This window comes from Falco peregrinus, chromosome 4, assembly GCF_023634155.1.
Source record: "Falco peregrinus isolate bFalPer1 chromosome 4, bFalPer1.pri, whole genome shotgun sequence".
Taxonomy (NCBI): Eukaryota; Metazoa; Chordata; class Aves; order Falconiformes; family Falconidae; genus Falco; species Falco peregrinus.
Window position 1 is genome coordinate 49,711,524 of NC_073724.1, and position 25,144 is coordinate 49,736,667.

At 38.8% G+C, this 25,144-nt stretch overlaps 1 protein-coding gene across 2 annotated transcripts in view; it reads left to right on the plus strand.

Annotated features, from left to right (window-relative positions):
- The window catches only part of CYFIP1 (cytoplasmic FMR1 interacting protein 1), a 76,534-nt gene that overhangs the window by 22,171 nt on the left and 29,219 nt on the right, over positions 1 to 25,144 (plus strand). For both annotated transcript variants that reach the window (XM_055801111.1, XM_005228695.4), the window contains 18 exons: positions 232 to 413; positions 1,779 to 1,875; positions 2,023 to 2,151; positions 3,426 to 3,530; positions 3,692 to 3,783; positions 5,024 to 5,141; positions 5,819 to 5,941; positions 8,313 to 8,438; positions 8,738 to 8,904; positions 10,214 to 10,361; positions 12,258 to 12,411; positions 13,631 to 13,787; positions 14,357 to 14,453; positions 14,806 to 14,882; positions 14,976 to 15,084; positions 15,631 to 15,750; positions 17,699 to 17,898; positions 24,956 to 25,043. In XM_055801111.1, the coding sequence (XP_055657086.1) occupies positions 232 to 413; positions 1,779 to 1,875; positions 2,023 to 2,151; positions 3,426 to 3,530; positions 3,692 to 3,783; positions 5,024 to 5,141; positions 5,819 to 5,941; positions 8,313 to 8,438; positions 8,738 to 8,904; positions 10,214 to 10,361; positions 12,258 to 12,411; positions 13,631 to 13,787; positions 14,357 to 14,453; positions 14,806 to 14,882; positions 14,976 to 15,084; positions 15,631 to 15,750; positions 17,699 to 17,898; positions 24,956 to 25,043 (2,289 nt within the window). The remainder of the gene's footprint in view (positions 1 to 231; positions 414 to 1,778; positions 1,876 to 2,022; positions 2,152 to 3,425; positions 3,531 to 3,691; positions 3,784 to 5,023; positions 5,142 to 5,818; positions 5,942 to 8,312; positions 8,439 to 8,737; positions 8,905 to 10,213; positions 10,362 to 12,257; positions 12,412 to 13,630; positions 13,788 to 14,356; positions 14,454 to 14,805; positions 14,883 to 14,975; positions 15,085 to 15,630; positions 15,751 to 17,698; positions 17,899 to 24,955; positions 25,044 to 25,144) is intronic.

Here is a 25,144-nt window from a genome sequence, read left to right on the forward strand (position 1 = left end):
AAAGAACAACCTTGGCTCTTGTGCCAGGCAAGCTCTGTGGCAAAAGTCACTGCAAGTACACAGGGGTGGAGCTGAAAAGCCTGTGCTGATGCCTTGTTAGCCTTGCAGGCTTTAAACATTTTTGTGCTTCAGTGGTGCTTTTCACTGGACCAGTTCCAGTTAGGCAATGGAACTTTTTTCCTGGAAACATCATGGCTTTTACCCCCAGTTTCTTCTTTTTTCCCCCATTAGAGAAACGCCATTGAACGATTTTGTGGAGAGGTGAGACGTTTGTGCCATGCGGAGAGGAGGAAGGACTTTGTGTCTGAAGCGTATCTGATCACACTGGGCAAATTCATCAACATGTTCGCGGTATTGGATGAGTTGAAAAATATGAAGTGCAGCGTGAAGAACGACCATTCCGCCTACAAGCGGTGAGTGGCGAGGAGCCGCAGGGCTGGCGGTTCTGCTGCGGGGTACAGGCGTCCCACGAGATGGCAGCAGCTGCTCTTTTGCCAACAGCTCGCTCTTCAAAAACGGGGGGTCAGTTACCTGGGAAGTGGGGATGCGCTGACTGCAGTTAGGCAGTTGAGTAAACCTGGGTTATTTTATGCTGTTCTTCCAGCAGCAAAAGGTTGTTCTGCTTTTTACTGCCAAGCTGTCTAACACCTCTGTCTTGGTGTATGCGAAACGCGATGAGTATACTTTGCTCAGTAAAGCTTTTCTTTTTAAGTTTGAGAGGAACATGGCTTGCTGGTCGCTTGTGCTACTTCTGTTCTATTCTATTTCTAATCTGTTCTATTTTTGGTATCCACTTTCGACATTTGTAACTGAGAGTTGTTACACTTACTCTTAACACATTTCAGCTTTGCCCTTCAAGGTTGTCGTGACCGCAGGTGTAGCAGGGAGGGGAGAAGGATGGGATACCAGTGACCAAGTTTTATGCTTGAGCTGCCAGATGGTATCAGGTATCTTTTGTCAAATACAGTGGTCAGAGCAGTAGAGAAAAGTCTTTCTGCCAGCTGTATCATCTGTGGTCATTCATAAAGAAAACCATTCAGCCAACGACTAGCCAATTTTATTTGTCCTGCTTCCACTTTCATGAGATTTAATTTCTACCTCTGCCAGTAGTTGCCTTTTGTAGTTGTGCCTGAAGACCTCTTAAACTTGTTTTGCCTTTCTTTTTCTTTGGAGGCGTGCTTCTGGAGGACAAACTGTTTTCTGGAAGACTGACTTTTCCTGGCTTGTTGCGTGTCTTGGGTCTATAGAGCCACTGCTGTCCCTGTCAGTTGAGGGATATATCCAATGATTCTTGGCTTGGGTTGGATTTGGCCTTTTAACTAGGGTGCAGGGAGTGATTTGGGATTGTAAAACAGTTCATTTGAGATAAATTAAGTCCATATTTCTCTTATAGTAAAATTTCGCCTTTCTTTTTAACTGTTTTCTTAAAAAGTCTTCCCTTCATCCTTGATGAAACAGGCTCTTGACGGCTTTGTTGAATCCACAGTATATGTTTGGATAACTCACTTTTATTAAGCTGTAGCAAACAAGTACTGACCACATCTGCCAAGTTCTCTTTTTGCTTGATTCAGAAGTTTGGAAGTGGGAGATGTACTGAGATTGAGTCTTGTACGAGCAGTGAATGATACGCCGTTGTACTGGCACTTACAGAATGGCACTTACACAGCTTAGAGTTCCCCTGGCAGATTTGGAGGCAGGTGTGTTTCTAACGAGAGGGGATGGATTTGCTACAAGCATCCTGCTGAAGGGATATACTGGTTTTTCTTCTGTTTTCAAAGAGCTGCTCAGTTCCTGCGGAAAATGGCAGATCCTCAGTCTATTCAAGAATCCCAGAACCTCTCCATGTTCCTTGCCAACCACAACAAGATAACACAAGTAAGCTTTAAGTGTCTTTTTGCAGAATTGTCTTTTACCTAATGCTTTACAAAACTAGCAAAATAAAACTCTTCCAGTTTGGTAGTAATTATTGTTTGCCAGGGAGTATAACTAGTTGATTAATATCCTTTTCTTCTTTTTTCCCAGTCTTTACAGCAGCAGTTGGAGGTGATTGTTGGCTATGAAGAGCTTCTTGCAGATATTGTGAATTTGTGCATGGACTACTATGAAAACAAAATGTATCTAACGCCCAGTGAGAAACATATGCTTTTGAAAGTAGGTTTCCTTTAGGTATAAAATTAAAAAAGAATGGTTGAGGCAAGTCACAGATGTTTGAATTCCTGATTGTTTGTAATTTTTTTTAAAAGGGACCAGTTAACCAAATAACACAAATTATTCCTTTTTCTCCCCATCCCCCCACTGTCTTTTTATTACATTACATGCTAACTGTGTTTAGAAAGTTCGTAATCATTTTTGTTTTTCATAAATTGAAGTTGACCCAATTGAACTGTAGCCTTGCTAGGAAACCAGTTCTATGGAATTGTGTCTATGAAGTTTAATGACAACAGAAAGGAACTACTACATTGTATTTTTAGATATGTGGCAAGTTTCTATAGAAAGCTTTTGGAAGTGAAGCTGTATATTACCTATTTTGGGGAACAAGTAACTTAAAATTAGGGTTGGTAAGTAGATAAGTTTAGTTAACTAGAATATGTACATGTAATAAGAGGCTGCTGGGCAATGTGAAGTGTGGCTGATACCAGCTGCATATCTTGCAGTGGAAGAAAAGGTATAGAGTAAGAACAGAAAATTTGCCTCATGACAAATGTTTTGAATCACTTCAGTGTTTAACTTCTGAAGAGCTCTGTTTTCTAGGACCAAATGGAAGCATCCTGAAACCGCATACAAATGCTAGAGAATTTGTGTTCTGTCTGCAGGGATGTCCAATGTGTCTTTCATATTTAGGACTTCTGCTTAGAACACATTAAGTGGCTAATGCTCAGCTCCTGCTATTGTAAATACTGAATTGTAACTTCATGTTAATGAATAATTTGGGCAAAATGTTATTAGATTTTTTTTTTGATGCTTCTGAGCTCTTGTGTGAAAAATGCAGAGATGTGCTGAAAGCCATAAAAGGCAATCACTCAGAGGCGTTAGATCTAAACTTCTGTTACAGATCATTTTACATGCACAGAATTTTAATAAAATGGAAATGAAAAAAACCCTGTGTAAAAATAACCTCACTGAAACTACAGTCTGGCTTCTTTTGTGTGCTAAACCTTTATACAAACAAGCAGCATCTTTTAAGGATAACTGATCAGGCTAATGTTAGTGTAGAAACTACTAATGTACATATAGGAAAAGAATACTAAATGTGTGTATTTGAAAATACTTCTCTTTGAAGGAAGGTGGTGTTTCAGGACTGTTTTTAAAATACTACTTTTTTATTTTAATGATATGAAGAACGGTCTTAGTGTAGCAGGTATTTATTTACCTCTGAGGTCCTTTTACAGAGAGGTTTGATTTTTTTTTTTTTTTTTCTATTTCAGGTTATGGGCTTTGGATTGTACCTGATGGATGGAAGTGTCAGTAACATCTATAAGCTGGACGCAAAGAAAAGGATAAACTTAGCCAAGATAGACAAGTTCTTTAAGGTTGGTTAAGATGTGATCTTCAAGGTAATTGCCCTTGCATTTTAAATATAATCAAATAGAATAAAGATCACTTTGGACTATAATATGGGTAGATAAAGGTTTTCTTTCACTAAGATTTGTGTTTAATAATTTATCTAATCTGATTTATTCCCTGTGTACAGCAGTTGCAGGTTGTCCCGCTGTTTGGTGACATGCAGATTGAACTTGCAAGATACATTAAGACCAGTGCCCATTACGAAGAAAATAAATCCAGGTAAGAGGGAGAAGGAAACAAAGAGGGGAGCATCTGGGCTGCAGAAAGTCAGATCCTTGGAGTAGATTTTCATAATCACCCATTAGTCTGTATGTCTGTGATAATGACTTCAATAGGATTTTTATCTTGGTCTACTTTTTGGTGTGGGTATTTCACTATTAATGTAGTTCATGTAATAACTACAACTAAAGAAACAAGTTGTTTAAAGACCTTTCTATGCTGCTGAGCTTATTCTTTTATCTGTGGCATTTCTTATCACCTGGGTTGGGAGAAATGAATTTCATCTTACACTAATTTAATTTTTATTTTTTCCTTTAAATATGAAACTTTCTTTAAAAGAAATGAAGGAATTTGCTAAGCAAGGTGAGCAGTAGTAGTGCATGGGTAAATAGGCATGTGTATATTGTATACGAAGCAGCAACTTAGCTTGTCTCCCCTCTTTTTTTTGGCTAGGTGTGCAGCACAGCAAAATGACTGGAAAATGCAGCCAGTTTTTACATAAATGGTTCCACAGTTTATGGTTATTGCTTTCTTTTAGTGAACATTTCTGTGCTCCTCCAAGACCTTCCCTCCATGCAGTTACATGAATTTAAAATGCAGTGCTTTGTGTTTTAATTCCTGCAGAAAAAACCTATAACCTGCATGTAATTGCTAAGAGAAAATGAATGACAGTGGGCCTGTCAAACTACTAAAAATATGAGGCTACTTAACATGACATTCTTGGTAGCATGTCTTTTGTGTCCCTCTTGTTAACATGTTAATAGTATTTAATAATGCTTTTTTTATAGTTGGGAGCATATTGTAGGCTCTTCATGGTTAAGCAAGTGTAATGAAAAACAATCTGAAGGCAACTAAATGTATCTTACAGCCTATACCTATACTTCTGCCCTGCTTTTCAATCCTTTGCAGGCCTGTCCCTAAGTGTATGCTCCTGGAGAGAGATGCTGATTTGTATTTAATAGCAACATCCTTTAAAACAAACAGACAAACAAACACAAAAAGAAAAAAGTTGGGCTTTTAAGTCTTTGAAGAAGTGCTATTTGAACTCAGAAGGGTAGTCCATCCCTAATGGATTGTGCAGGGTCAGAAGTAGAGGTGTGAAAAGGGGAAAGGCCTCAAGTAGAGGAGAAGGAAGATTTTTTAAAAAAGGTCACACGTTACGGATCTTTCTTTGCAGTATCAGTTGTATTGTTTATTGCCTAAACTGATTTAGGTGGGTTTTTTTTGTCTTCTGAAACAGATGGACGTGCACGTCTTCCAGCAGCAGTCCCCAATACAATATTTGTGAGCAGATGATCCAAATCAGAGAAGACCATATGCGTTTCATATCAGAACTGGCTCGTTACAGCAACAGTGAGGTTTGTGGGATTAGAGCTATATGTGCAAATTTCATGTCACTGATTAACAGTTATTGTTAAGTATCTGAAGAGCAGGTAAACCTTAGGCTAGACAATTGACAAAGCTTGCTGACTTGGATCAAGAAAAGCTGGCTGCAGGGCCTAGTACCCAATCTCTGCATGATATTTGTGCTATTTAAATTTAAAATAGTAATGATACATCTCACAAACTGCAGTATTATTCTGCCCCACCCCTATCCTAGAAATTTTGGCATGTCTTCTTTGGAATAGATTGTCTAACCCTGACTCCAAATGGGTGCCCATAACAGTTTAAATGAAACTAAAAGTTAAGAGATTAGTTAACCCCCCCCCCCAAAAAAAAAAACCCCAAAAAACCCCAAAAAAACCCCGCACATGTATACACACACATGTATACATATATAAAAATAGAGCATATATAAATATATATATGACTTACGTCTTTAATTCATCTGCAACAATACGTCTTGACTAAAATCTGAAGTTTAGCTGTGTAAGTGTAGAAGAAAAGGCTGATATTAATGCAGGTGTTGGTCCATAATGCTGGTTTAATGCTTAAAAGAAATCTGTGTAGAAATTTGGCTATGGATGGTGGATACAGCACGTTTTGATGTGGGTTTGTGGTTTTCTTGTTTTGTTGTTGTTTAATAATGTGCTAGGTGGTGACTGGGTCTGGTCGACAGGAAGCTCAGAAAACAGATGCAGAGTATCGGAAACTCTTTGATCTCTCTCTCCAAGGCCTGCAGCTTCTCTCCCAGTGGAGTGCACATGTTATGGAAGTGGTATGTTGTCTGGGAAATAAAACCAGATGAAAAAGAGGTGGCTTGGTGAGGTTGGACAGACTTTACTTCAACAGAATGAAAAATGTGTGTTGTGTTTTGATCCCTTAATTCCCCTCTTCCTTCTTCCTTCACTCCTTTTCTTCTCCTGCTCCAAACCACATTCGCAGAGGCAGGCACATGAAGTTCTCAGAGCTTAGGAGTAATGTTGCTGCTTTGAAGATCCAGTAGCTTGTACAATCTCATACAGTACGTTCAAATTGTTATATTTAATGGATAGGGGATCACCAGTAAGCCTTAACCAGATGTTTTCACGTTGCTCTTGATACATACCTTTTGTAGACCAAGACTTCATTATTTTCCTCTAAACATTGTTTAAAATTGTATTCTGATAGAAATATCCATACCAATGTGCAGTCACACAGGATGTGATAGAACAGCTTCAGCTGGCTATATTTAGACGTCATCACTTGGTAAATTGAAGCACGTAAGGTCTTAACCAAGGACACAAAAATGGATGGAAAGGCTCCCATTGGCTTTATATTAGGCTTTTAGTCAAAAGGAAGGTAAATGTGGGGAAGGGAAAATTTGAGAGGAGGTGAGGGAGGGGAAATAACCTGCAGAGTTGTTTCTCTATGTTTTAATAATCTATTTTAAAAACAGATGCTAGTTAGAAAAGTGACTGTGCTTTTTCTGATAAGAAACCGCACAAGACAGAAATTGAAGAGGAGGATGTAGGAGTCCTTTTTATTGCTGCAGACACTTAGATAAAAGCCACACGTCTCACCTGCACCAAAGCATGTTCTAGGAAATGTTGAAAGAGATGACATATTGTATGAGAGAAGCCAGACTTGCTTCTCCTCTGCCTCTGAGAGGGAACATCAAGCCATTTGTACTGCTTGAATCCAGTGCAGTCAGAATGGGCATAGCTAAAGACCCAGTTTTCTTTTTTTCTGTTTTTTTAACTGCCTCTTTCAAAAGCCAGTAGATGAGTCATGCTTTTTCCTGTATTATCCTATTCGTATTTAAATCAACATTGTATTTTATGGTAAAAATTTTGTTCTCCTTTTCTCCCTCTTAAGAGAGGTTGCTATCATCTATTTCTGGCCTCTGCAACTCCCAGCCTTGCTGCCTTTATTTCTGTCATTGCAAACTGCTGCATTTAGGCTTTCTTCTTAGAGCTGGTTTTATCCTCCCGAGTTCCAGGACAAACTCTCTGAGGACCACAGTCCTTTGGTTTTTTTTCCTATCATCACTGCTTTTCTTTGTCTTTCTGATTTGTATGGATTCCCTTAAGTAATTCTCATGTAAATTCGTGTTTACCTTCTCCCTGTACTCCTGTTGAGAGTTTATTCTTACCTTAAGTATCCTACTTATTTACCTGTCTTCTGCAGTCACTCAGTATCCATAAACCTTGTTACATACATCATGTTCAGATAAAAAAATTTCATCATGCATTTGATGTCCAACTTAACCCCGTTAACTGAATGCCCGCAAGATGCTCCATCTTTGTTTAATGATTTCCCACGTCCTCTTTGTTGCACTTAGGTTGCAGGGTGTGATGCTTCTCTTTGCCATAGGTAAATTGGTGCAAATATTAATCCGTTATAGTAGGCAAATTTGTATTGCTTTGTAATCTGTTCACTATTCACTGAAGTCAAACTGTGAGAAAACTGTATTCAAATGGGACTAGGATTTTTCACTGTATGTACCCTGATGGATATTAGATCAGCCTGACACTAGTCAGGAACATTTTTGTCTCTGCAGTGACTGAAAAGACAGTATTTAAGAGAAATACATGCTGTGCAGATGATGTCACAGATAATACAGCTATTTTCACACCTTTAAGCCTAGTAAACATAACGCCCACCCACCCCCACCCCTAAACTGTATAGTTTTCCAGGTGTATTTTGAATTCTAAATGTGAATATTTGGGCAAGTTGGAGGCTCCTCTTTTTGTGTGCGAGTGTGATGGATTTTTTTTTTTTTTAAATTAATGCTCTAAGGTCTTTCTGTTTCTTGTGTCTGAAGTGGAGAGGAAACTTTCACCTATGCTACCATTTGCTCAGTAAAAAATACCCTGAAGCATGTTACCTGCTGAGTGTGAATTGCATTTTTTGAGCTAATACAGGATCACTAGCTTTCGAGAAAATTTGTTAGGCAAATTATTGTTTGGCATTTCCACTAGACAGTAGTTTCTGAATTTGTGCAGGTTTTGAGAATAGCGTCAGTAATACTTTTCAGATACTCTTGAAAACACTGGCTTGTTTCTTAAAGCCTGTTGTTTGTGTTCAGCTATATTTTGTGTTTCTCAGGCCTTTGTTGTTTTGTTTTTCCATCTTTTTTTCTCGCTATTCTGCTGTGTGAACTGCAGTATTCATGGAAGCTGGTACACCCAACGGACAAATACTCTAATAAAGATTGTCCTGACAATGCAGAAGAGTATGAAAGAGCAACAAGATACAATTATACTAGTGAGGAGAAGTTTGCTTTGGTTGAGGTAAGATAAATATTTTTTTACATGGATTTCCCAAAGATTTAATTCTATACAAAGGAGAACATTCTCTATAAGCATTTTCTATACTCATTGCAAAAAGACAAGCATGCCCTGTATCGACTCTGAAAGAGCATGTTTTTCTCCATTCAATATGTAGGAGGTGCACAGGTAAAATCTCCTTTATGTTTTGGAACTTGTTAATTCCCCTTTTCTCATTTTCTGTATTTAAAAAGGGGCTTTTGGAACAACTATACGAACAAAATAAGGAATATACACCTTTTGGTTTTTTTTCCCCCTTCCAGGTGATTGCCATGATCAAAGGTCTTCAGGTGCTGATGGGAAGGATGGAAAGTGTTTTCAATCATGCCATTCGCCATACCATTTATGCAGCTCTACAGGATTTTGCCCAGGTCACACTTAGAGAGCCATTAAGACAAGCCATTAAAAAGAAGAAAAATGTCATTCAGAGGTAGCATACTTGCCTTCTTCTCCTGTATTCTTTCCCCCAAATGTTGCTAAATTTGTTGCAGAATTGCACAGCTGTTAAGTTCTGCTCTTTAAGTCAGTACTCCCCTACTAGTCTGTATGGTATTCAAAGAGAGCTTTGTTGAATGTGCTTTGGAAGTTGAAGAAGTCTGAAGTCAAAAATGAATGGCTGCCAGCGTGGCTACAGTAAGAGCCCAGGCTGTCTTGAGCCACTTAAGACTACCGTAGGAAGTTCTGTGTTCCCTGTAGTTTATTTTTTTTTAATTTTTATTTTAAGGAAAGGTAAGTACTGCAATAATGAAAGCAGGACTAGTATTTTTATTGTGAAGAAAGGTGTTCTTGTCCACCTTCCTTATGATTCCAGTGTTTCCTCTCCTTTTGTCTCATGTTTACATCTGACCCCATAGTCTTTCCTTTGCCTTCTTAGCATCCTGCCTTCTTTCTCAGCTTCTGCTGCTTTTGGCTTATTAGCCTTACACTTCTTTTCCAAGGGCTTCATCTGCCCACGGATTGGTGACATTTCCTGACCTTATTGTTTAATGCCTAATTATTTGCTTTTAATCTTGACTTGTTTACCATTTGTTTACTCCCACATTTCACTGCAAAGCTCTTAAGAGTTGAAAGTCTTTGGCTAATTTCTTTTTGCCCAGAGATTTTCATGAAACAGTGATACTTGCGTACCTGCTCAGATTTGGGAGGCGGCATTTGCTTCATCATTCAGCATGCCACAGGATAACGACTGACTGTGTTTCTGACGAGTATCTGAGTGGAGTCCAGTTCAGTATTTGGAATTAGAGGATGAAACTGTTTGTATCAATTCCAGCTGAATTCTGGAGTCCTGCTGGAAACAGGAATTCTGCTGCTTCTTTTAATTTCAAGCCAGATTTGTGTCTCTTTAATTTGGTTAATCTGCTTTACTTGAATTGAATAATTTGCTTTTTTGTGGTTTAGAACAAAATGGCTTGATGCACTTGCTAAGGATCCCAGAGGTGAATTCTTGACAAGTGGCTTTTGTCTCTGATGAACCAGTTCCAGAGGTCAGCTTCCTTCTGACGGAGGAGGGCGGCTCTGGACTGTCTGTTATGATAAACAGCATGGAGTATTTCTTTCATAAATGTGGCATTCTTGAAGTTGTTGGCAAAATCATTTGCAGTTGCTCTGAGTTACCCTGAGCTCCTGAATGCTGTTGCAAAGTTTCTGTGCTTGTGGAAGAATGCTTTAAAAAAAAAAAATATGTTCTCATCAATGCACTTGCCTGCGTACTGGTCTGAAGTGGTGTGAATTGTGTTCAGTGTTTTGCAGGCCATAAGAAAGACAGTCTGTGACTGGGAAGCGGGTCATGAGCCGTTCAATGACCCAGCTCTAAGGGGGGAGAAGGACCCCAAAAGTGGTTTTGACATCAAAGTCCCAAGGCGTGCAGTGGGACCCTCCAGCACTCAGGTATTTTCCTGTCTGGTGGTTGTGAAATCTGTCAACAATTACTGCATGAAATGTTTTCTCTCTGGCCTGAATGACTTAAAAATTGCTGGTTTGGGGTTTTTTTTTGTGTGTGGGGGGGGGTTTAGTGCTAAAAATCTTCTCTGATTAAATTTATGTTTACAAAATTACATATATTTAACCAAAATTTCTGTCTGGGTTATTGTCACTCTCTACTCTGCATAATTTTTCCAAGTGTTCAATCTCTTTAATTTGACTTCCTGGGAAGAAATATTTTCTCATTGAGCTCATAATGTTTTTTAAATAATATTTTTGAGCTATTTGCATTATTTCTTGACTGACTCCCATCTCTGGTATGGCTGGTGGATTATTATTAATTTTTCTTTTTGTTAAATCCCATCATTCAGTAGATGTCTATGTAGGTTTAAAATATGTTTAAAATATAAATGATTGCCTGTAAAATTAGGAGAGCGTTTGACTTCTGACAGGATCCCTCTTACTGTTCAGTAATGCATGATAAAACTACTCCCTAAAATCCATTTGATCTGCTGCTGCCGCTAAAACGAGGTATTTCAAATGGGTTTTCTGTGCTAGTCATTGAAATCCCATACCTAAATGCTCATTCTTGTTACCTCCATATAATTCTCTTTTTTTATTTTCTTTGTGGATTTGTTTGGAGAGTGTATGGTCTGGTATACATAGCTCATCTAAGAAAATGAGGTACTGAGCACTTTGGGTGAAAAATTGAAGGCAACTGCGGTTTGTAAAGACGGTGTTTCAATACCTGAAATCTGTGGGGATTAGAGCATGTATGGATAATGATCTTGGGTACTAAGAAGTTGCTTAAATTGTGGTGAGATGGGTTTAATGAAGATTTTGTTTTGGGAATTGTAAAAAAATGTTTTGGTTTCTGATTTTCTGGGGGGAAAAAAATTGAAATGTCACCACCAGTGTGCTCCTGTGCTTGGTATGTTTAAGGCCTTTGTTTCACTGGCTGCAACAGGCTGTTTAGAGTACATGGTTCTGTCTGCTTTTTCTGCTCTTGGGCTGGCACACTTGTCTGTCTCAGCTGACAGCAGGAAGGGAGGTCAAATATATGGATTTCAGATAAGTTTTTCTCAGTTTCATGCAGCTCCAAAATGGCTATGTATGGATTGGTAATACTTGGAAATCTTTGCAAAAATAATTTGAGAAGCTAATGGCTCTTTGAGCATCCTCTGAAATGAATGGAAACTTCTCCCTTTGCTTGAGGGAGTACCAGATTGTAGTGATTATTCTGAATGAAGAAACCTTTCTGTATGTCCTCCTCTGCATGCTTACTGTGCTGCTTTTCGTTTGTAACAAACTAACACATTTTCTCTGCTTCTGTTTCCCCTTCCTTATTTACCCGTGTGTTTTTATTAACGGATTCTCTCTCCCCTGCCTGCCCCTGTCTGTTGGTTTTTAGCTCTACATGGTTCGCACTATGACAGAGTCCTTAAACTCTGCTGAGCTGTTGAAGCAGCTCAAGTCTCTGGGATTGGAAAAGCTATTGCATGTGACACACAAGTTTCTGAGGCAGTCCTACATCTATCCGCCTCTTTTAAACTTTGGTGGTAAGACATTGCTTATTACTTTTACTTTTTGTGGTGACATGAACTGTTCCACTGCAAATGGTCTGCTGCTAAGTGTCAGTGGAGGTCCCCTTGGCATGGGTAGGCATTTGTGCTGGTGCGTAGGCTAGCGTTGCGTCTGTTCCTCTTGCCTGAAAGGCTTTTTACACACACAGTGCTGGTTTTCAATTTGAAGTGGAGCAGTCGCTTACTGATAGTAATTCTCAGTGTTGCTCGACTAATGTACCCTGTGTATTTTCCTTTTTTCCCCCCCCTTCCACCATAATTGTTTCCTTTAATGATACAGCTTTACATGGTGAGAACTATGTTAGAGTCCCTCATTGCTGACAAAAGTGGTTCCAAGAAAACCTTGAGAAGTAGCCTTGAGGGGCCCACCATATTGGACATAGAAAAATTCCATCGCGAGTCTTTCTTCTACACTCATTTGATAAATTTCAGTGGTAAGATACGTAGATGATCAGTGTCCAGCTTAGCATGTCCTAACACCTCTAACACGACCTGGAAAATGTTTCCGATTGCCTAAGTCAACTTATTTTTGGTTTATTTATCAAAAGCCCTTGTCTGTCCAAATTTTTTCTGAGACTTGATATTCAGTATTGAGGTGGGATTTTTATTTTGACCTGTTACACATTTGTTTATAATACATCAAATTTCATAGTTACCTCCCTTTTCTATTTTTTTTTAATGTATGTATTATTTATATAAACAAGGGACAGATAAGCCTTATACACATTGAAATTATAAAAAGGAAGTAGTTTTTGTGTTTTGGGGTTTTGGGGATCTTTTTTGTTTTTGTTTTAAGTACAGAGGAAACAAATTCTCTGTTGTGGTAAATTTGATGTCATTTCACTACTCTTACTATTCAGTTAATTGTAATCGGAAACATGCTGTCCTAAAGATTTCACTTACTGACATTGAATGTATCTAGTCTTTGTCATCACCATGCTGTGTTGTCTTTCATTTTTGTTTTGCTGCTGGACTCCTTTACCCTCAGAGGAGGAGGAGTCTGTTAATGTCAGTCATAATGCCACCGGGGAACAGCACTTCAAAAGGTCTTCAGAAGATCTTAGTGTAAAAAGTTCACTCCCGTTTTGGTTCTCAAGCCTTCTGCAAAAGAAAGCTTGTGATGAATGTTTTCTGGAGAGGAGGGAAGCACACCTCTGCACCCTTGGCAGCAGCCTCAGAAACTGTTTTAATCCCTCCTTCATGTGTGTGTCTGTCATTTCCTGACCATCTAATCAACAGGAACATACGGAGCGATTCAGTCCTCCAGAGGGAGAGATGGTACTGGTGGATCCGGTACAATTCTGTCTCCTTCACCTACTGCTTCCCAAGTTCAGTGTACAGGTTTCTCAGCCCTCAGCTGAGGAATCCCCCTTTACTCGTGTGCATAGTTTTTCTGTTTAACTGGTAGTCCGCTCCACTTCCATGCTTTTGTCTGTAATAAGGCACCACTTTGGGGGCCAATGTGGAGTTCAAAACTCTTTGAAAAAGTCATGGGCTTTATATTTTGACTTTGGTTTACGTATCTGGCCTATGTATAGCTGTAGTGACTCACGCCTGCTTTTTTTGTTTCACATCGCATCATCAGAATCACAGTTGTATTGTTCCTGATGTATTTCTATAAGAAGCATAATTCTTCCTTATTTATTCTGAAAGAAACCCTGCAGCAATGCTGTGATCTGTCCCAACTGTGGTTCAGGGAATTCTTCTTAGAGCTGACCATGGGCAGAAGAATCCAGTTTCCCATTGAGATGTCCATGCCTTGGATTCTGACGGACCATATTTTGGAGACCAAAGAGGCGTCAATGATGGAGTAAGACCTACTGGTGCTCTTCCACTGAATGATAATTCTTAATGATTGCCATTCCTTATTATAATGTTACTGCTTTAATTGCTTTTAATAAGCAGTCACAGAGAAGGTATTCTAAACCTTTACAAAATTTTCCTCTTACATTTGCCAATTTCCAGATTCTCAAAATTTTCTTTTTGAGGTGAATAATCGAAATACAAAACCTTTTATAAAAGTATCATTGCACCAGCCAAATACGTTGTTCCCTAAGTTCTCTGTACTTACTCCTCAAAGCTGTCAAATAGCATTCATAGTGGTAAAAGCATTCCTTTTTGATGGAAAGCTACATCTAGAAAACAAGTTTCACACTGAAAACTTACCTATAGAGTTTGTTGAACTAACAAAAGACTTCCACAAAGGAGAAATTGTGATACTTTATATAAAAAATCAAATGAAAAAAAATAATCCTGTTTTCATGAACCCCGTGTAGATTACAATATTGACCGGCTTACAACACTTTGACTGCACCATCCTAAAGGATCATAATTTCTGTAAACATGTAACTTTTTTTTTTTTTTTTTTTTTTCATTCAGGTATGTTCTGTATTCTTTGGACCTTTATAATGACAGTGCTCATTACGCACTTACTAAATTTAAGAAGCAGTTCCTCTATGATGAGATTGAGGCAGAGGTAAAGTAACCTTACCTACTAGAGAGAAATAGTCTGTACCTGAATGGGAAAATTATGTTAAAGGCGGCTAAGACTTATTACAAGAGATTCGGAACAGCTGGAGATAATAAACAGAGGAGAAAGACCAAAAAGATGGGTAGCTGTTTGGGTGATATGTTGTGAGGAAACCTGTAAACCTGTGCAAAACGTCTCGGATTAATGCTGAAAAGTGAATGTCATCTTCTCTTGTACTGGGAAATTTGGATGCATTAACTTTCTTAGTTATGTTTGATGAACAGTGTGAAGTCTTGGATAAACTCCCCTCTTTTACTTTTAAGTATCTCTAAATGCACAATTTTTTCTCCTCCCTAAGGTGAACCTATGTTTTGACCAATTTGTCTACAAGCTGGCAGACCAGATATTTGCATACTACAAGGCAATGGCTGGCAGGTACCTATTCCAGTAGTGAGAACTTTTATTCATGCATTTCTGCTCTGATTTGCTGCCTAATATACTTGAAGTGTTTTCTTCCTTTCTTAATAGCCTCCTTCTGGATAAACGATTACGTTCAGAATGCAAGAATCAGGGAGCAACCATTCAGCTGCTGCAGTCCAACCGTTATGAGACACTGCTGAAACAGAGACATGTCCAAGTGAGTTAACTCATGCTGTGTTGTGTTGGAGATATTTGGCAATTTTCCAACAGTGTGGCTTTGTGTAGGTATATAAAACTTTATGTTCTGTCATCTTAAGTGGCATAACTGACATTTGAGATCAGCTTTTTTGTCATACAAGGAGTAAATAAAAAAAAAAACAACTTCATACAAATATCTGTGGCAGTTAAGCCAAACACAAGCCAAATAGGAATGTCAGCTGTGGTAGTGTTGTCTTGCTAGTAATATCTTACCAGTTTTCAGTATGTTGTTGGCTTAATGTCATGGAAGCATAAAATGCTGATATAAATACTCAGATGTGAATGCAACATGTGATTTTACTTATTTTTGTGAGAATTGGGATGCAAATTGTAGTACCTCATTTGTTCATGAAATTATAAATTTTGTCCATCTGCTTTGTTTCTGTGTGTTTGGAACGCAAGTTCACCATGTGACAGTCTTAATCTGTGGAGTCTCATAGTCCTTGTACAGCTTGTCTCGTAATTTGACTTTCAGTTCAAAACTTCATAGCATTTTTTTCTTTAGCTTCTTGGTAGGTCAATAGACCTGAACCGACTGATCACTCAGCGAATTTCGGCAGCCATGTACAGGTCAATGGAACTGGCAATTGGTCGATTTGAAAGTGAGGATTTGACTTCGATTGTGGTGAGTGGTGTGTTGCAGTTTTGCCAGAATGCTAACACTGCAGTTGGGGTCTAGATGCTAGTTTTGTTTTGTTTTATTGTTTTAATGTAATTTAATTTTTGTTTCTTTTATTTGCATTGACAATGATAGACGTCTAGTCTTCCCTTTTTTTCTTTTTTTCCCTCCGTTATAAATCTGTATTTGTTTTTTAATGGTAGAAGCAAAAAATGTTTTCTCCAGCTTTGCTGGAAGTCCTGTAAGTATTCTCTCAGCAAACAGTTGTACAGTCACTCCTGAAAGAAGAGGCTGAATGACTAACAGACAAACCTGTTTTATCCTAAACCTTAGTTAAATATATATAATGGGAAATACTTTAAGCAGTCTTACTAGAAATAAATCAGAGAAACCTCTGATGTTTTGATTTAATTTTTCTGTAAGTGTGAAATCATACAGTGCTGTGGTTGAAGTCTGTCTGGTTTACTGCATCTAGATTGACACAACCTTCCTACCAGAACCAGCTTAGTTTTGCAAAAGACATTCTTTCTGTCACCTCCAGCTACATCATAGATTATACTGGCAAATCCTCTGTTGCCATTGTAGTATATAGTGTACTTTATTAATTCTGATGTGCTGTGATTTTTTTTCTTCCCATGCCTTAACCTGCATCTCTGTTCAAACCATGCTTTGGCCTGACCTGACACAGTACTCTGGAATATGCTGCCATACATGGGACTGTGCAAGTCCCAATCCTGTTGAGACTGAGAATCTTGCTCTTTCCTTGTCCAGAAAAGAAATAAACCTGCTGCAACCAGGTCACAGGTTCTTACTCTTTCTTGAGTTGGAAAGTGGCAGACCTAAGGTGCTCCTCCCCACCTCCCCCCCCCACCCCCCCCGCCCCTCCTTGTTTTCATTTTCTGCAAAATGATTTCTGCTGAAAACTGCTTGGTTTCCTCAGTGAGAAACAGATCTAATAGCTTAACTAATCAGTAGTTTCTGCAATTTTTCAAGACAATTAAATTAAATGAAGGTGGTTAAAAGACTGAGCTAGTTTTTTCCCTCAGATTGGACTCAATACTGTAATAACAAGCATAGTGGTTGTTTTTCCTTAAATTAACTGTTATTCACAGGTTTGAAAATCCTTTGAAAACATGGAGCATTTAAGTCTGACAGCATGGTACGGGAAGATGTCAAGGAGTTTGATGCACAGCTAAACAAAGCCACTGGACATTCCTTCACTAGGTCATTGCACAGCAATCTTTAAAAGCAGTGGCTTGGGCTTTTTTATTCAGTGGGAGGTTGTGTTCTTTGTGTTTGGTGTTTTCAGTGTCTGATATCAGAGATGGATTCTTTTTTTAATATTTTTTTTTATTTTTTTATTTTAAAGAAAGTGCCAGAAACCATACCAGGAAGCAGTGCTCAGTGTAGGCTGCAGCACGTGTAGTCACATTTGTAAATGTCTGGTCTGGTCTTTCATTGCATCTTAGTAGATTCTTCACTGGAGTAAAGCATGAGAGGGATTTATGGCAAATGTGATGTTATCGCTACCAGTACTGCTACAGAAGTTAGTTCACCAGTTGCCCTACTGAGCAGAAATTATTTTGTGATAGCTTGCAAAGAAGGAAATGCAGAAGATGCTTCTTGTCCTGTATGACCCCTTTTAAATAATGTTGTGGCTTTAACTTTTGCTCAGTGGAAGCGGAGTTAGCACAGATCTGTGTTTGAGACCCATCTGCAGTATGGACCAATTTTAATGAATACCTTTAAAGTCTCAGAGGTTTTTGGTGGGAGATAGTTACAAAACAATCCCAAGACACTTCTTTCCAGCTCATCATTAGAGACTGGGGGAGGCTCAGTTGTTCATTTTGACTTCTTTCTAGTTTTCTATTTGCTCAAGGTTATTTATATACTTGTTGAGTTTATCCACTTTATTAAATGCACTACTTCCTTTCTTTCCTCTTGTTTTTTGTAGGAGCTGGATGGCTTGATAGAGATAAACAAGATGACTCACAAGCTTCTGAGTAGATATATGACCTTGGACAGCTTTGATGCCATGTTCAGAGAAGCCAATCACAATGTGTCAGCCCCTTACGGAAGAATAACTCTTCATGTCTTTTGGGAACTCAATTATGATTTCCTTCCAAACTACTGCTACAATGGATCCACTAACAGGTTAGCCTGGCAGCCTTTTGTTTGCAACAGTTCTACCACTCTCCTGCAGCTTCTTTCCCAGCAAATGCTGACAAGTCCATCTCCATTCATTTAGTGTGTTTTCCATTTCTAATGCTTTACTTGAAATGAAGCAGCATGAATCATTTTACTGAGTATTGTCAAATGTATGAAAGCCTGTGATTTGCCTGCAACAGAAACCAAATGTAACCGCAGCATCCAAATTCTGACATTTTAATGGCTTAGCTATGATATACTGAAAAATATACTGTGTCCAAAAATATTGCAAAGTGTGTATCAGGAAGATACTTTGGTAAACAGGGTCCTCAACTATGAGGTAAAGGAAATAAAATTATATTCCTGATTCTGCATTAATGTGAAGAAAAGGATTGTTTACTCAAGAAGGGAAGAGTTCCGTGTTCGCTGCAGCTACAGTTGCAGCCTCTAAGGAGACTGAGTAATGGAAATAGGAAGAGGAAGATAGGATCTAAAATTTGAGTAAGTGCTTGACACTTTGCATTTCTGGGCTTCTTGCTTGTTCGCTATTTTTAGGATTTGTGTTGCTTTTATAGCCTTTACTCAGGTTTTGGTTAAAGTACTCTGAAGTGACAGTAAAGTGACACTGAATATTGATCTGTAGGAAGATGAAGCCTGTTCTCATCTTTCACTCACTGTCTGCTTGGAGAGCTTTCCCTGTCTGATACCTTTTGTGGTGATTATGTTGCATCTCAGATCCAGGGTTCTGGCCAGGGCAGAAAGGGAAATGCTTTTGTGGTGGTTAAGTTGTAGCCAAGAAAATCCTGTTACATTTGTCTGTTTACATTTGAGAGTTCAATGTATTCCTGAGGAAGCTACTGTGCAGTTGATAAATCTGGAGGTCAATACTGGAATATTCAGTGTGATGTATTAAGAATCATATAAGCATAATATTAAAAGAAAATCTTGATGAAATGCTGATCCTTCGCTTGTCGGCCTCAGTGGAAGGCATTTAATACCTCCTGTAACAGTTCAGTCTGTTTTCATCCTGGCTATAAGGACTGACGTAGCGCAGACCACAATGTTTGGAAAGCGAGCAGGAATGCCAGAGGATACTAGCAGGATCCTGTGGGACTGTTGTTTGTCTGTTTAAAAAATGTATACACAAATTGAGTTAGGCTGATCCTCAGGGTTGTGGGGTAATTAATTCAGGATGATTAATTTAAGAGAGACGGTAAAGGGAGCTAGATCTTAGGCAGTATGGGTACCATGTGTCCAATTTCATCAAAAATTACTTTGGTTTTGGTCAAAAACAGCATTGTGGAGAGAATTAATGTGTGTGTTGCCATGCTACACAGTGCCCATTGATATTTGTGCTGGGAGAGGGAACAGAGAGTTTCTAGCCCTTTTGTAGTTCCTAAGCCCATTCATTATGTCTATTACCGCCTTGCTGTTAGTATGAATTTTAAATTTATGAACTTTCTCTGCATTCAACTGTATAGGTTATTGTGTGCAAATACAGGAGCGTACAGTGAGGAGCTCTGTCAGAGCTGCTAGATTAATTCTTGACTCTTGATAGGTCATGTAATGTCTTGCATGAAAGCTACATGTAAACAAGGGAAGAAAAATAACAACTAAAGCATGGAAGAAAGAGAAATAAACATGATGAAAAGCAGAGGTTATTGGTGGGGGGGAGTCGGAGGTAGAGCTCCTGGGAAATATGTAATACCTGTGGCTTGCCTTTTATTAATTTGACCACAGCCTAGGTGTAAGGCTTCTTCTTTTAAAGTTAGTGTTTTGGTCAGATTGTATCCAGACCCTTTTGAAGCTCTTTTCCCAAGAGTGCTTGAATGTGATAATTTCAAACATTTGTCAGGGAGTTCAAGTGTTTAGAAACCCTGATGTTTGGTTCAAAGGCTAAGGCTATGCACATAGAAGTGTTGAAACACATTGCATGTTTAATTATTTCAGACTTAAGATTTTTTTTTTTATATATCTGATAATGTACTGAGATTAAACAGTGAGGCTGCTATTAAAAGATTTAGCAATTTAATAATTGCAGTTGCCGATTTTCTGAAATTTAGTCTCATTAATGCTGGCCAGCTGCACAGCTGTGTCCAGACTTGGACACAACAGTTTGTGGAGAAGAAATAGGGGAGATAAGTGAGGGGACCTCTGCAGATGGGCATTAGCAGTGAAATCCAAGGGTGTTTTTAATCCACCTGCTATCAATCATGAAAGAAAGAGAACAAATGTTTGGATAATGGCATGAACATATGAACTGTAGGTGAGGTCAGGGCTCTCTCTAGTCCAGTGTCCTGATGCCAGCAGCAGCCGTGCAGAGGCCAGTTATGAGAACAGAGGAGGCTTGTGGTCATTTTTCTCCCAGGATATGTGCCAACATCTAGCAATGATCAGGTGTTTCTGTAAAAAAAAAATGGTGCAAAGTTAGTGCATTTCTGGCCCTTTACAGGTTGTTTTTCTTCCCCCATTGCTTTGTCCAGTCCTTTTTTTAAAGCTATGTGAGGTTTTGGCATTCATGTGTGCTATAATGAAGAGTCTGCAGTGCTGTGCTGTACAAAAAAACCCCCTCTCTTAGTTTGATCTCAAGCAGTTGCCTGCCAGTTCTTATACTGAAAATAACCATGAACAGCCATTTCCCACTTGTGTTTTCTGTGCTGCTTGGGATTTTTTTTTTTTAAGAGCCCTCTCTTGTATTGGCCCTCAGTTACATGTTTTTCCAAGCTAAAGGACTTTCCACACCAGGAATCTTTGTCACACTTATGCTTACATCTGTGTTATTTTCATTCCGCTGTATCTTCATGGAGTTAAGAGGACTAGGGCTGTCCATAGGGTTCAGATGACACAAGGGCAACTTCCAGGTTTTTGTCCTTTGTTCCTTTTCCACTATTTGTGTATTCCTTTTTTTGCCTCGTTTTCTTTACTAATTCTAAGCTGGGTCTTCTCCCATGATAGGTTGTTTTGTATTGAGGGCTAACAGAGGAGCAAGTGTGAGATAGCCTAGACATTTAGTTGGATTGAGGATTTTCTGTGCTTTCTTGACACGAACGACACGAGATTCTGGAGGCAGTAGCCAGACTTGTAGCTTCATCTCCTCTCAACAGACTATCCAAATCTGTATTCTCTGCTAAAAATTCATGTGTATAGCATTTTTCTAAATGCAGCATGACATGTTTCATCTGAGGATACAGATTTTTCAAAGAATGAACAAAAACTAAGCTTTTTATTTTTCAGTCTTCCTACCTGTATGCCTCTCCCCTGTCCTTTTTTGAGCTCTCTGTCTCTCTCATACTGCTTTTGAGACTAGTTTTCATAAGAGAACAGCTGTGTCTTCTTGTCTTACATGTACTGGCATAGTCACTGTTCAGAAAAAATTTCAGCCCTCTCGGACACTGCTGGAGCAAACCTGAAAAGTAGCACTGGCAGTGAAAACTGCCTAGTTTCGGCTACAAAGAGCCAAATGGTGCAGGGATATAAGCTTGTGCAAAGTAGGGGAGACTGTAGTCAAGTACCTTCCTCCACCTAAAAAAACAGCAGAAAACCCAAAAAAAGTCTTTCTGCCAAAAGGAAAAGTGATAGCAATGGAGTGGCAGATATCTGTTACTCATTCATGCTCTGTTTCCTCACCCTTCAGTTTGTAGCCTCCTGTTCTGTCTTGACATGCATGTTCAAGAGTGACAGGTTAGATACAGCATTCCGTAAGAGAGGAGGTGTAGGGCTACCCTTACATCTGGGAGAGAGAACAAACTAATTTGAGAAGACTGGAAGTTAATAAGTGTTCATACTGATTAGACAGGGAGGTGCAGAAGAACACTTTCTGTACGAGCTAGGAGGGAGGACTGTGATCTCTTATTACTTCTGAGATGAAGCTCAGAAAGTTCATGAATGAGATTGATTGTCTGATCTGGTACCTGCAGTAGCAAGGCAGCAGGCTCACTGACCAAAGTGGTCTCTTGTAGGTTTCCCCTTATTGTCTTAAATAGATATTGTGATTAGAATCACAGAATAATAGAATCATTTAGTTTGTAAAGTGGTTACTATGAACTCCATCCTGGTAGGTATTACAGAAACACCAATATAAAATTATTTGATCCCTAAAATACTTTGGGGCTTATGTTGTCCATCAGCAATCACTGTCACAAAGCTTTGGTAAGCCAGCAAGCTTTTCATCTGCTTAATGTAATTCGACTGCTTACAACCTGCATTGATTAAAATGGATGTACTCTGTAAGATCATCAACACTGATTAAAAACTAAAAGACCTGATTATCTTGGAGTGTGCCAAAATCTGCATCCAGCAGTATCTGAGAGAAAGTAAAAATTTGCCTGGCCTTAGCATTGATATTCAAAGAGCTTCAGTCCTTCAAAGAGATGTTTCTGTTTCTTGGAGGAGGAGCAGGAAGAAGCCAACCAACAGGATGTCAGAGAGAAAGAACGAACACACACACCCCACGCACCCCCACACCCCCAAACATACACAAAAAGTTTGAAGAATAGCAGATCATGCTGAACTGTAAAGGTTTCTGTATAGCCCTTAGTTTTGAGGGAAGAAATCTCTAATATTAATCTCAATGATCTATTTGGATTAGTCACATACCACCTAGAATTATGCACTCTCTTTAGCCTGTTGTATCCTCAGTCATAGCCATAGGCCCTCCTGCTTCCTTTGCTTAACCTCTGTCTTCCTCTCTTGGCAGCTTTCACCCAAGAAAGTGTAAAATTGGTGCTTGCTCTGAGTCTCTAAGAAAGCTTTGAGACTATTTTGCTGCTACTCTAGAACATTAGAGATGGAGAACCCCCCCAAGAATGTAGAGGAACACCGAGGAACACACAAGAGTTACATGGGCTTGTACAGAGCTGGTGAAACGCGGGGACTGTGCATCAGAAGTTTTTCTCCAGTATTTAATTTCTGAGGCTGTGATTGCTTCTCAATACAAATAGAGGCTGACTGGTTTGCTTCTAGACACTAATGACATTGTAATTCAAATATATTCATAATACCTTTTTAAAAAGACTAAGAATTACATTTACAACTTCCAAAGTCAGGGGACACACCCAGATTTAGATTCTGAAACACTCTTCCTTGTGAGGGTTTTAATTTAGTGGTAACAGATCATCTCTGGCCCAATGCATCTACATGCTGAAATCTAGTCTTATCTCAAATGACATGGTATCTCTTTCAATTTCTTTAATTTTAGAAATTGTCTTAGGGCTTGAAAATTGATGTCAGTTTAAAAAGGAATAGGATTTGGAGAGATGAAGAGAAAGAAGGGGTATAGAGTAATCTCTGGGACTGACATATGTTGCAGATTACTTTGAATTCTATCAAATGTTTACATCATCTCTGGTAAGCTCATTAATGAAGTATCTATGCAGAGAACAGATTCAAGTAATCTCAAGTTTCCAGTTGCTATGTAAATGGGAGAGAAGGGGGGAATCTTGTAAACTGAGGAAATGTAAATATAAGATTTAAATTGTATATATGTAGAGTATCAAAAATAATACACACAAATTATCTGGTTTTTTCCTCAAAAGCTCTAAATGCAAGGACTTTCTGGACTTCAAGTACAAGTACTTTTGGAAAGACAGAGCTAAAAATATATTTGAACAAGTGGCTGAAAATGTGGGCATACTTGTTTTTTAGTAGGTTAAAAAAATACGGAAAATCTTGTCCTGAAGTTATAGATTCTCATAAGAATGTTTCAGGTTACTCAGAAGTAAACACAGTGGAAGTAATTGTAGGCAACATTGTGCAATTTATACATGTTTGGTGAAATAATTTTTTATTAGCACACTGGTTTTACTTTCAGCTAGAAAATGGATGTATTAAACCCAGAAATTATATGTTCTTTCTAGGAAAATTTATTGATGAAGCATTTATTTTGTCTGCTGACTAAATTCAAACGTATTTTAAACAAAACCAGATCAATATAATTGTATCTTGCGATACTATAATGTACTGCAAAGTTCCTTTCCTCAAACCTTTTCCTAGAAGCATTTATTTCACTCTAATATCTCTCAGAACAGCCTGATCTGGTACAAAAAACATTTGATGTACACTTCTTATAGCTGTTTTTCCTCTTGTGTATGTCCAGCTTTGCACCATTTACCAATAAATCCTTTTTATCGAGTTAAAAAATAAAGTACCCATCCAACATGTAAACACACGTACCATAATTTTGCTCGGTTTAGTAAAGTTAAGTGGAATCAGAATTATAGTAGATGTTGATTAATTTCCTTCTGTACTAAAACTGTAGTGCTGCAAAACGTGCGTTAACCACGTTAACCAGTCAACAGGCAACACCAGGGGAGTGGGTCGGTGCTGCCTGTTCACCAGGGGACTCATGGCTGCCAAGTTCTGCCCAAGCACTGTTCTTTGACTCTGGGGCCCTCAGTTTGGAGCGGGCTGTTTGATCCTATCATTGGCAGTACTCCATCTGTAGTTCTCTTGTCATCCTCTTAACAGCGGGCAAAAGGTAAAGGTACATATGGTTTGTGTTGGTACATGCTCACGCTAAAGTAGGATCAAACTTTTGAAACGTTACCTTTGCTATGAGTTTTGTTATTTTTATATGGCCTTCCTCCCTTTTTTAAAGGTATTAACCTAAAGTATTTCTCCTGCTGTGAGTTTCTTTGAGGGGAAGAGCTCCGAAACACTAAGTAGAAATGCCACGTTCTTCTTTGAAGGTGTAGTTTGGTCTCAGGAACTTAATTTTGGAAGGGAAGCGCAAGGAACTTCCTTACTGTCTCTGAGAGGCTATTGCTACTTTGTTGGCTGCTTCTCTTTTTGCTGGGCTGGGCTAGAGTAGAGGTGAGAAAAATGCTGGGACCCTACGCACCACTGGAAGAACAGGGTCCCAGTAAGCGATGGAGGATTGCCTCATGATTTGTGTCCAGGCTTTTGGGCAATGCAGGCGACATGCTTCCCCAGTTTCAATGTGGGCTGAAAGTCTGGCTTTGGCTTTATGTGTAGAGAAAAGTAGTATTATACAGGGTAAGGTGCATTAGGCACAGACTTACTAACCTAAGTATAATTAATGAATTCTTTAATTTGTTTTTTATAGATTTGTTCGGACCGTGCTACCGTTTTCTCAGGAGTTCCAGAGAGATAAGCAGCCTAATGCACAGCCACAGTATCTCTACGGATCGAAGGTGGGATTTAATTCTCTTTATGTTTAAGGTTTGCTAATGTTTAAAGGTATCTTTTTTAATTATAGGAATTATGGAATATGAAAGTTATTAAAAATGGACTC